The 13397-nt window shown below is 37.4% G+C and overlaps 1 protein-coding gene across 1 annotated transcript in view; it reads right to left on the bottom strand.

The window, feature by feature from the left end:
- Nucleotides 1-336: 336 nt before the first annotated feature.
- Nucleotides 337-13397, bottom strand: part of LOC122814506 (cdc42 effector protein 2-like) — a 118886-nt gene continuing 105825 nt past the window's right edge. Inside the window, exon 2 of the mRNA XM_044087094.1 lies at nucleotides 337-2443. Coding sequence (XP_043943029.1) covers nucleotides 1253-2008 — 756 coding nt within the window. The 5' untranslated portion in view covers nucleotides 2009-2443 and the 3' untranslated portion in view covers nucleotides 337-1252. The remainder of the gene's footprint in view (nucleotides 2444-13397) is intronic.

Genomic DNA, 13397 nt, shown 5'->3' with positions numbered 1-13397 from the left:
CTTATATTTTTCCATAATTTTGTCACTCTCTATTTTTTAAATGTTTTTAGTAATATTCCACTTTCCTACTGGAAGCAGGAAGAGTGGTATGCTATTTAGAATTCAATTTTTATGCTAATTAGATGTCCAGATTTTTAGCAAGATGTCCCTACTTTCCAGCAATCTTTGTTACTGCTTTCAATGTCTGCATGTTGAAAGGCCTGAGCAGCAGCAAGCTGTCACTACTGGTACCTGTTTGTGATCCCTGTTACAGTGTTCATATGCAGTCTCACTAGGGCCATGCAGGGATGAGATACATTATCAGTCATTTTGGAACCACACAGACATGTACACCACTGTTTGCGGAGTTTGACTTTATTAACACTGGAGGTTTAAATAGTAGCATGCCTTCATAAAGTTGCCAGCTTTATTTACAGTTTGTATATGTGTCATTTGTATGGAAAAAAACATTTGAGTGATGCTAGTAAAATTTAATTACTCTGTCTGAAGAAGTGTAGTTTTGGGGACCAAAATCCCCGAAATTAACATTTATAAAAGTCAAAATTGGCTAATGCACAAACCCCAAAGACAAAGAACTCAAAACAGTATTTCTGTTAATATAGGAAAACCTTTAAGACTTTAGCAAAATAAAAAAATGCAGTCAGTAAAAATAAAGTTATAGTTGGTTTTAAGTAGTTCCCTAATATTTTTGTTTTGATAGTAATGTATAACTGGATAACATTGTACAAAAGCACTAGAATCTTTGCAACTGTGTTCATTTTCATCTTATTTTTCATTAGCAGTTCATGCTGTCAGCCAACTTGCAAGTTCTGGAGGAAGTTAGTTAACTGTAAGTTTTAAAATTTAACTAACAGAGGATAAGAGAGTGCTACAAAGTGTGCTCACTTCAAAGACAGCTAGAGCTCTGTCTAATTTGATGAAAGACACTTTAATATTGCTTGCTCAGTTGGTGACGGTTAAGTATGGCTTATTTTTGCTATACAGTCAAGATTCAACAATTTTTGGTTGCTACACAGACAAGAGTCAGCAATTTAAATTTTTTAAGCAGTATATGAAAACAAAATTGTTTTTCAGTCAGATTTGCACAGCAAAAAGTTTGTGTCCTGATATTTTTTTCTTTAATTCTTCCTTCTAGTTTTGTGACAACGTAATGTTTTTAAAAGTATAAAAATACACTTCACTCCTTGATCAATAGGACAACATTCTCTTTCTGAGCATGAGCACTCTGGTCATACATTGATTCAATGCAAATTTACAGCTCTTTAACCTCCTGCGCCTTGTAGTCATCCATGATTCTGAGAACATCATCAAGGATTGAAGGCCCCAAATCTAAGTCCAAACCTAACAAGGATTCTGATTTTGTCAGCTCAAATTCTTCTGAATACAAATCCTTATCATTCAGGCCCATGTTGGAATCAATGCTCAGACCTTCTCTAGTATCATGAGTTGAATTCTCCAAAACAGAATTTTCTGAGGAAGTTGCAGAAGTAATAGAAAAGGACACAGATGACTTAATTTGCTCATAGGTTTGGACGGAAGAAATTGACATTTCCTCACTGCTGCTGCTAGAGTAGTGCCCTGCTGAACCAACTGACATTGACCTTTGACCTGGGCCTTCCTCCAAATGCAGTCTTGGAGGTTTAGGTGGAGCCAGCTCCTGTCCCTGAGTCTCCTGCACCCCACTGAAAACAGGAAGTGACACAGCATTTTTTAGAAAGGTTGGGTAACTCTCTGCAGTCCTGTGTGTGTTGTATTCTAGGTCCAGCCCTCCATCAGTACTTTGAGTGCTAAGTTTCCGGTTCAAACATGGAAGCAGATCATATCTTCCCTGGAGGAAAGAAAGTTCCCCAAACATGTCTCCCTCTCCATGAAGACCAATGTGTGCACTATGACGGAAATCACCAAGAGGGGGACTGATCATATCACTTGAAAGGACATCTCGCAGTCTTAATTTTTTCCCCCGTTTTGGAGTTAAGGTTTTCAGATAAATGGGAGTCTTGGCAGGCATAGTTAACAAATGCTTCTGAATGCTTGTATTTAAAAAACAATGCAATACTTTGTATATGACATTGGAAACAGTTTAGATCTTATCAAATTGTGCCTGTCGAAGGTTACACCAGAAAAAAGGTGTGTGTTGCCTCTGTTCTTTTTCTTAAAGGGAAAGTAAACATTGGAATTAGTACTGTGAGAGTGAATTTAAATTTAGATCAGTAACACTGTGTGATACGAAGGCTGCAAACTGCTGAATACTTCAAATAAGGCAGTGTCAGTGTATGCAAAGTTCTGAAGGAGTGCAGTTTTATTTATAGAACAGACTTGAAGAGACTGGAATAATCTTTAATTATAGAGCAGCCTTGGGGACTGGTTGGTGTTGTATGCTTTTTTCAAAGATGTCTTCCCATCAGCGGTACATCAGATGCAGTACTGGGGTAGTGAAGACACACTGCGAAAAAAAAACAGAAAAAAAAGTTATTAATATAAGAAAATCAGTGTTTGCTTCAAGCAGTTCTAACAGAACTCTGTACATAATTATAATTTCTAGAAAACTGAAAACAGAGCCCCTTTAAGCATGTTTGAAGCAGAGTGCACAGAGGCTGAGATTTATAGACACAATTCATAATGAAGGGCAAAGTGACAAACGCAGTGAAAAGACTAGCTCCCAGCTCAGAACAATGGAGTTGTATGCTGCAAAGGCTAATATGTTATTAGCCAGCAGTGAGGCACTTGGTGTTCAGTACATGGGCCATGAATAACAGCAGTAATACCATTCATTGACAGGTTTAGTGTGTGCCGTGCCTGTGTGCAGAAACTATGTTACATTACATAACAGCAGTAATACCATTCATTGACAGGTTTAGTGTGTGCCGTGCCTGTGTGCAGAAACTATGTTACATTACATTTATAGAGTTATACTAGCAAAAGGGAGTCTGTGAGCAGTGAAACTCAGTACATACCCCTCCAATAACATGCATGCATACATATACAATTAGGTCATTATTCGAACATAAGTGTCCACTGCTACTGTAACACAGCAACATGCTAACCACTCTGAAGGACACAGTACATACACATACACATAAAGCACAACTACAAATGCATATCTCTCAGATGTACAGATTTTCACCCCATATTTTGGGTCCGTTTTTCATAAAAGTGTGGTTTTCTGGCAAATTAGTGGCAAATTACTAAAGACTGAAGTTGGAAAATAATGACAGACATATGAGTTTCAGACTTCACATCCTTCAGAAAATGCATGCTAATGTAAAATTTGTTAATCTATCAACTTTCTAAGTTTGTAAGACCAATATTTAAAAATTGTCCTTATTTTTCGGCCTTTGTTCCACTTTTATATATGGCTTTGTCCACATTTCTTGCACTAAGAGGTTGAGAGGTATGGTCAGTATACCTGCCAGGCACCTTGTGCACACCTCCTGTTGAGGGTGTATGATGCTCTCTCCTCCTGTGCACAACAGCAATATCACTATACTGCAGTACAGAGTGTGCCATTAAACACCATATAGAGTTGGGGCGGTGTGTGCGTTATTCATTTTACAACAGTGCACACTGAGCAACTTCTGGCAGTTCTGATGCTGCTGTTCCCAAATCACATTTCTGTCAGTAGTGCAGACAATAAGCCATTGTACTGCATTTGGTAATGCAGTTCTGGAAGAATCAATGAATGCCACCTACAGTAAATAAGTAAATGAAATGAACTGTTTTTTATTTGTAGATGTGCCTTTGCAGCTAACATATGACACATGGGACTAAGATGAAATGAGATATATCACCCAAAGACTTCAGTTACCACATGTAATCGGTACTGTATAGTGCAGTAACAGCCAACAATGACAAGGTTTAGAGACTGATTTAAATAGAATGCTACAAAGTGGAAAAGTTTATTTTTCTCAAAAATTCACAATCAGCTGTAGTTCTTTTTTTCTCTATCCTCAGAGCTGACCATTAACAGACCCCGGTGCCTCTCTACATGTAACTACCCCTTCTTACCTCCACTAGGCTTGCTTCCAATAGGGTTGAGGCTAGTAAAGAAATCAAAGCACCCTGGGTCCACTGCATCCTACTTGCAGGGTGGAGTTTTGCTTTATGCTCTAGCCTTCCTTTCAGCGAGGGTGCTTTTAAAATTCCATGTGGAAGTACATGGACAACCCGCACCAGTCTGCTCTTCATGACCATAATGATTTGATGCATTGTGCCACCTGCCCTTTAGGAAGTGCTCTATATTTGGCTCCTCAGCATCCACCAGACAGTTTGGGCCACTTTGTGTGCCATCCCTCCAGGACAGGCAGGCCCATCTTTCCTTGCCAGTGCCTGAGACTCCCGAGTTGTTAAAGTGAGGTTGCATAAACCATAGTCAGGGCTTTATACCTTTATGGCATGGCACCGGCTTGGTCTCCAATACCTCTGGTGAAACATGAATCTGGATAATCTAGCACAGATGAGTACCTTATGTCAACAAAACCATGTTCTCCCAATTTTGAACAAGAAACCTCAGACTTTCTCCATCATGATGGTCTTGAAAACACACATTCAAGGTCATGCCAGTCCTCATGATCACTAATTTTTCCTCAAAATTTGTTAAGCTATCCAGTTACACAGAGGTAGCAGAAATGCTAGGTGTGTGGTCTGGCACAGTGACTGAAGTGGCCACTTGATATTCAATAGTGGGCTTTTTGCCAACAGGTTCCAGAAATAAAAAAGAAAACAAAAGTGATTAAACTTTTCAGAATACACAGATCTGAAGGTGGAAGATACTAAACTGGAAAGGCAAGAGGTTCTTTTAAAAGCAGAGCTGCCCATCATTTCCTAGAGGTCCAATTCTATGATGGAAATGTCTTCTGTATGCTCTAACTGCAGAACTGTCTGCCAATTTTATTGCTGTGCATTATTGCCAGTGCACCTGTCATGACTAAAGGTCAGCCAATGGAAAGTCTCAAGCTATAAACATAAGTAGTTGTGATAAAAAAATATGATCTCCTCATGGACTTGGATAACACCCTAGCAGTTTAGGGCCTGCATTTTCTCAAGGCTATAGGTGAAGAGTTTATAAACTATTGCTCCAGTCAACTGGAACAGGTTGCCAGCACAGACACAAACTGATACACCAACAACAATTTAGAAAAACACAAACTTTTAAACAGCTACAACTATACTTGCTTCATTGATAAAGGCTAGTATGAGTAATACTGGAATTTCCTTGTATTTTTCTCTTCCTGACTGCTAAGATCTGTAAATGGCAGGGGATGTTTGCAAGGTCACTGTGGATTGTATTCAATAGTACTGGATAGATGGAATGTCTGTAAACTTAACTGTCGCCAATGTAGTTTTCTGTTTTGTCGTGTAACATTATTTCCAAAGATTTTGCAATTGTTACAATAGCCTCAAACACCTTATAAAGTGTTCTCAGAATACTTGAGTGTTTTTACAAGCTCAGTATAATAATGCAGGTATTCAAGTGTTTCTTGAACTTCAGTGTAATAATGCACAAGTTAAAATTTATGTATGAATCACAGTATATAATCATTTTTTCACTGTACATAGCTACAAACTAAATATTTTAAGAGGTTGTTCTATGAACTGCACTTGTTTTTGTGCTGTCTTTGTGCCTGGGTCATGGCTGAAAATGGTCCAAGTACCAGTCTGCGTGCCCAATTAACAAAAATTAAATAAATCATAATAATCTTTAAACCTTAGATCAGACACAGGGTTGTAACCAGCTGTATGCCACTGTGCCTCCTTACCTAACAATATACCTTTAAACTTATACTGCAGCAGTCACTCCAGCAATGCATTCCTACAGGATTCACTATGTCTGGTTGACACTACAGTGGTTAGATCACAATTGTATCACTCTGAAACTGGTGACTTTTCAAACACACAATACACGACTGCACAGGCTTGCAAAGTTTAAAGGCAGACACAATATAAAGTAAATGTCAATGAAAGCATTTTCACAAGGGGCAAGCTCTACTACCCACCAAAGGGTAACAGTATGGTGCAGATGTAAGGCTACTGCACCTTGGGGAAAAAATCAACAATGTCTGACATTCTTGGACCTCATCACTCTTTTGATGTTCTGCAGACCCAGACCATGTCTCCCTGTGATTCAAGCTGCACATTCCTCATGGCATTCATCCATACACCATGTCCCATCCTAATTTCTCAGTATTGAAACCACTTAACCTTTAAAGTTTTCAGGTACAACCTTCCCAAAAAAGACAACTCTATATGAAGCCTCATTGGAGTCCTACACATAGAGAAAACAGCTTCCATATAGTCCCTGCTTGATGACATACTTAAACACAATACTTAGTATTACCACTTCATTCCTAAGTCCCTGCTTGATGACAAATACTTAGACACAATCTACTTAATTTAGGAATGAAGTGGTAATGCTAAGTAGGATGGTTCATTCTCAGCATCATCAACATACAGATTTTTTCTCTTCTTCCACTCTTCCCTTATCACCCAAGCTACTTTAGGGTTCTTCCTGTAAAAGTGTGTGAGCTTGAAGGTGTTGGTATTAAATCCAAGTACACACTTCCCTAATGCACAACTAAACTAACTAACCCAGTTTTTCTATACCCACACCCATATTTCACTGTGGAAGATATTACCATTTGATGAATAGTAATTACAGGAGTGCAATCTCTCAACTCTCTGAATTTAATAATTCTGAAATGCTTTCACATTTATCAGTTCTACTGCATGACCTGCAGTTTTGGTGGGTTTATTTTTTTGAAGAGTTTGATTCATCCAGTTTGCAGCCAGGTGGTTATGTGCCACTGCGGACATTTTCACTAGGTCTCCTTCCCTTTCTTTCATTTGCAAACAAATGTCTTCTAACCAGTGGTGGCTGGTGACTTCAAATCAAAGGGGGGCTGCAGGAGACAGCTGAATGGGTGGGGTCAAGGGGAAGGGGTGTGGCCAACTAGAAAGATGAAGGGCTATGCTCAAAACCACAAAAACTAACTTTAATTAAATACGCTGCCCTGGGTGCCAAACCATAATTATGAGAGTCCAATTAAGACAAAATAAGTGTAGAAGAATAAAAATATTTCAGTGCATTGGCTGCATGACAGCTTACTTAATATCTAGATGGAAACAAAAGGTTGTGAGGCACGAAAAAATAAATTACTTTTTAAATACATTACTGGAATGCCAGTCAAAATCAAGTATAAGAAAAACCAGAAGCACTCAACTCAAACCACTTCTTCTTGCACTGCAGTTCTAATTATAATATATTCAGCTTTATTAAAGTACCAAGTAACATGCTGAAAGTAGAAATCTCTGTGATGCCCCCACTTGTAAAAATGTTTCTTATCCAAAAAAGACCTGCTGCCTGACAACTATCTACTTGTTTCATGGGGAAAACATGATCAAAGTAAAAAATGAAAAGCAAACAAGAAACAAGCTCAAGATACATTGCTTAAAGGATTACTGTACAGGTTATGGACCACACATGATTGGTATTCTGTTTAGTTTACGGGTAAAGCCTGTAGAGATGACTGGAAGTCTCCAACAAGTGTGAGCTTTTTAAAAGAATGTAATCCTGTCCTTCAATACGAAAGGCTTATACATTATCTAGTTAAGTATTCTCTGCATGACAACAACAGAAAGGCTTTCAATGTTGGCAATTCTTTAACAGTATGCATATTAAAGCTTACTTGCATCTTATGATCTCAGACAAGCTTACCTTATGGTCATTAAAGCATTGCTACTTAAACACAGAGCAACAGGCACTTTGAGTAATAAGCATAAATCTGAGTAATAAGCATAAATCAACAGTACAAAAATATGACAGAAACCAGACCATTCTGCAAAATCAAGGACAGATGAAAAGCCACTGTAGTACTTGTGTCTACCTTGGATGGGGGGGGGGGACACACTGCACATTTATACTGCATAACTACTCCTTGCCTTGCTTGGACACATCCAGAGTCACTACATGGGGGAGTGGGTTGCAACAAGTATGTCACAATTTGAAATGTCTCCGGCTGACTGTGATGGCCCTAACACATTTGTCATACCTCTCAACCTCAGAGCAAGAAATCTGGACAAAGCCATACACAGAAGTGGGACAAAGGCCCAAACATAAGGACAATTTTTAAATATTGCTCTAATAAAGTTAGAAAGATAATAGAATAGGTCTTGTATTAGTATGAATTTTCTGAAGGGTATAAAATCTGAAACTCAAATGTCTGTCATTATTTTCTAACTTCAGTCTTTAATGATTTGTCACTAATTTGCCAAAACACACAATTTTCTGAAAAATGGACCAAAAATGTGATGCAAAAATATGAAATAGCCACACAATACAGCTGGGAACCTGTCAAAGAAGGGACACTTTAATATTAGTACTGCTAACTTGAGCAGCTGACAAAATAAAATAATCTACATGCATTTCAAGTAATCTATAACTTTGATTATTATAATTATTTCTTAATTGTAAACCCTACACATTTTCTTCCAAAATTGCTATTTTGCGGAGGGATTATTAGGGGGAAGAGCAACATTTTGAGCCAAAATCGGGGACAGTTGAGAGGTTGGCTATGCCTAATTCTATAAAGCAATTTGCATGTACCTCTCAACCTGTTAATGCAGTAAATCTGAACAAGGCCAAATATATTGGGGGAACATATAAACAGTACTAAAAACTGCTCTTGTATAAATTGAGACAGTTGATAGAATAACAGTTCTTACTTTAGCATGCATTTTTCTGAAAGTTATAAAGTCTGAAACTCAGTGTATCATTATTTAGTGCAGAGACAAGTAAACACTCACAACAAGCTCCATGCACACATAAAATAATACCAAGTCCAATTGTTCAAGTCAAAGCTGTTGCACGGAGATGCAGAAATCTGGATACACAAAGTCCGTTAATATTCAACGTGGCTGCCTGCTAGGCACAACATCATACGCTGTTTGAGTTCAAAAAATCAGCTACAAAAGTCACTAATTGCTATTCAGCACTGTTAGGAACTTCCAACAACACCAGTCAACTCCACTGAACAATAACTTGAGAATCACACAAAATCAATAATCCAAGCGTTCAGCGAGGTGAAAGTAAAAGAATTGGTTTATTAAAACATCCGGCAAGCGCTTTCGACAAGGTCTTCTTCAGGCCGTTATACAAATTTTTTAAAAAACATTCACAAACATTTATAAAGGATGTGACATAGACATAATGATGTCACATCCTGTTCAAACTACAATATATTAAAGATACAAAACATTTTCTTAAAACTTTTGGGCACTACAAAAAATGAATCACCTAACATTCTTACTGGGTATGGCAAATTAAAGATGCTATTTGCACATACATCAACTAGTGCAGCTCTAAAACTGTTAGCATCAAAGTACATTAAAATAAGTTAAAATGCAAGACATTGTCTGCACCATTCCGGCGCTGTAAAATTGAAGTACCTAATATTTTAGTTAGGTATGACAAAATGCAAACGCTATTTCTACATGCATCAACTAATACAGCTCTTTACCTATTATCAAACAAAATATACATAAGATCTACATTTGTAGTTTAAATCTTGCTCTCAGTAGCTGCATTAAAAAGTCCTGGTTCACTAGTTGTCAAAAATGCAAAGCACTAAATCCAACGTTGTATACACAACTAAATACATAAAACAGATGTCCTTATTCACCTTACAGCATCCAGAAACTATTGCAAATACATGACTGTTATAAATATGGAGGGGGGGGAGGTATTGCATCAACTAATACAGCTCTTTACCTATTATCAAACAAAATATACATAAGATCTACATTTGTAGTTTAAATCTTGCTCTCCGTAGCTGCATTAAAAAGTCCTGGTTCACTAGTTGTCAAAAATGCAAAGCACTAAATCCAACGTTGTATACACAACTAAATACATAAAACAGATGTCCTTATTCACCTTACAGCATCCAGAAACTATTGCAAATACATGACTGTTATAAATATGGAGGGGGGGGAGGTATTGCATCAACTAATACAGTTTACCTATTATCAAAAATATACATAAGATCTACATTTGTAGTTTAAATCTTGCTCTCCGGCTGCGTTAAAGTCCTGGTTCACTAGTTGTCAAAATGCAGTTAACTAAATCCAATGTTGTATACACAACTAAATACATAAAACAGATGTCCTTATTCACCTTACAGCATACAGAAACTATTGCAAATACATGACTGTTATAAATATGGAGGGGAAGGTGGCTGTAGTCAAAGGGTCTGAATATAAACTGAAGATCTGGATTCAACGAATAGGTTTGCCTTTGAGTATGGGCTTGAATGATAGGGTATCAATCAAGCCCATACTCAAAGGCAAACCTATTCGTTGAATCCAGATGTTCAGTTTATATTCAGACCCTTTGACTACACGGTTCCAGCAGCACCCATTACATTCCTAGTAGCTTTGCCTACATTGTCTTTCCACTTACCCTATACCTCTTTCATATGATCATCTGTTCACTCATTTAGTCCCACCTCCTGACCTCCTATATTATGTTCCCAGCCCAATTTACACTCACACCCACTCTGCCCCTCCCCCCCTCCATATTTATAACAGTCATGTATTTGCAATAGTTTCTGTATGCTGTAAGGTGAATAAGGACATCTGTTTTATGTATTTAGTTGTGTATACAACGTTGGATTTAGTGCTTTGCAATTTTGACAACTAGTGAACCAGGACTTTTTAATGCAGCTACTGGGAGCAAGATTTAAACTACAAATGTAGATCTTATGTATATTTTGTTTGATAATAGGTAAAGAGCTGTATTAGTTGATGCATGTAGAAATAGCGTTTGCATTTTGTCATACCTAACTAAAATATTAGGTACTTCAATTTTACAGCGCCGGAATGGTGCAGACAATGTCTTGTATTTTAACTTATTTTAATGTACTTTGATGCTAACAGTTTTAGAGCTGCACTAGTTGATGTATGTGCAAATAGCATCTGTAATTTGCCATACCCAGTAAGAATGTTAGGTGATTCATTTTTGTAGTGCCCAAAAGTTTTAAGAAAATGTTTTGTATCTTTAATATATTGTAGTTTGAACAGGATGTGACATCATTATGTCTATGTCACATCCTTTATAAATGTTTGTGAATGTTTTTTAAAAAAATTGTATAACGGCCTGAAGAAGACCTTGTCGAAAGCGCTTGCCGGATGTTTTAATAAACCAATTCTTTTACTTTCACCTCGCTGAACGCTTGGATTATTGATTTTGTGTGATTCTCAAGTTATTGTTCGGTGGAGTTGACTGGTGTTGTTGGAAGTTCCTAACAGTGCTGAATAGCAATTAGTGACTTTTGTAGCTGATTGTTTGAACTCAAACAGCGTATGATGTTGTGCCTAGCAGGCAGCCACGTTGAATATTAACGGACTTTGTGTATCCAGATTTCTGCATCTCCATGCAACAGCTTTGACTTGAACAATTGGACTTGCTATCATTATTTAGTGACTTAATTCCTAAATGATTTGCCAGAAAACTACAAATTTTATGAAGAACAAACCAAAAGTAAGAAACAAAAATCTATTCATTCTTTGAAAATCTGGACAGTTGGGAGGTATAGTTCAGCTGGGCCTGTCTCAGTTTGCTGCCCTTCCCCCCTGACAAAATCATGGTTGAATGGAGCCTCTGCAGCCATTTCAATGATCCATTACCTGGCTATTTCACTCCATTTATCATAAACACTAATGTGCATACTGCTTTACTTCTATGATGAGCTGGACTTCATTTGAAAGTTTTATTTTGTATTTTACAGCACAAACACTAAGACATCTGCTAAACAAAGCAATGCAGTCTCACAATGAAAAACAGACTTAGCATTAAAACTTCTCTGCCCTTGAAACTCACATTCATTGAAACAGCATTGAAACCCACATTCAAAGAAAATACATTTTGCCAGTGGCAAATAAAGATTAATTTTGGGCTGTTTTCAAATCATAGGCCCCTTGCATATGAAACATACATGTGCTCTTTGATATCCCTTCCTCATTGTACTAAATTTATATTCCTTGTACAATACAGTACAGTTGTTAGAGGGCGTTTTAAATTTGTTTTGAACATTTTTCCAGTAAGCAATGAAACAAAACGCATGCACCCATAATGACAAAACTGCCCAGTTCAGAACATTTCCATCATAAAAGTCTACTCAGACTTCCACAGTCCACCATTATTAGTAAATATGCACAATTCCACAGTCCACTATTATCAGTAAATATGCACAATTCTACAGTCCACCATTATCAGTAAATATGCACAATTCTACAGTCCATTATCAGTAAATATGCACAATTCTACAGTCCATTATCAGTAAATATGCACAATCTCTGAAGAAGTAAAAGTCATCTAAATAATTCCACATTAAAGAAATCTGTAACTAATGAAGAGGTTGCTGCTAGCAAACACATTTATATTTCATGGTTTCATCGAAAAATAAAGTGTTTGTTGCCCCTCAGGAATAAATTGCCTATATTACATTAAAAAATGATAAGCTAGTAATATTGCAAGAGGAAATAGATGGCAAACTGATAACAGACTCATAGTTAGTATCTTCACCAAGGAGAACATTCTCAGTACGGCAGCATCCACCCCTTGTGGGAGTAGAACCCACAGCTGTCTGCATCAAAAGCAAGTACACAACCTGTTGTGCTATTAACAAGGCAAACCAACTTCACTTAAGCAACACTAAACTTCTGTTCCCCTGCAGCTCCTTGTAAAATCTACTCAATACTCAACTGCATCTCAACTTCGCAGCACAAGAAAACTGGAAAAAGCCAAAATTTATTGAGGGGAGTCAAAAGCCCAAAAACCAGGGACACATTAAACATTGCTTGTATAATCTTGGAAAGTTGCTAGAATAAAATGCTGTGTTACCACCATACATTTTACTGCCAAGGTCCCTGTGAAAAACAGTCAGAGCAACATACCACTATGCCAAATCAGCTGCTTTGTGAAAGAGAAATGCTGCGTTACCACCATACATTTTACTGCCAAGGTCCCTGTGCAAAACAGTCAGAGCAACATACCACTACGCCAAATCAGCTGCTTTGTCAAAGAGAGGAAGACTGAAACTTAAATGGCTATCATTTAGTAAATTCAATTCTCACCATAGCTGTCAACCTCTTAGTACAAAACACCTGGACAAACACAGTAATGAGGGAATACAGCCCTCAAACATATTCAGTGAATTCAGTTCTTGCCATAGCTGTCAACATTAGCACAAAAAACCTGGACGAAGCCAATAATGGGGGAATACAGTCCCAAAAATAGGGACAAATTTCAAATATTCATCTTATTAACTTAGAAAATTGCTAGAATAAAAAGGTTGTAGGTTGTGTTACTATGTATTTTCTGAAGAACATGAAGTCTGAAATTCAAA

The sequence above is a fragment of the Protopterus annectens genome, chromosome 1.part0, assembly GCF_019279795.1.
Source record: "Protopterus annectens isolate FY-2018-M chromosome 1.part0, PAN1.0, whole genome shotgun sequence".
NCBI lineage: Eukaryota > Metazoa > Chordata > Ceratodontiformes > Protopteridae > Protopterus > Protopterus annectens.
This window is presented reverse-complemented; position numbering and strand designations above follow the sequence as displayed.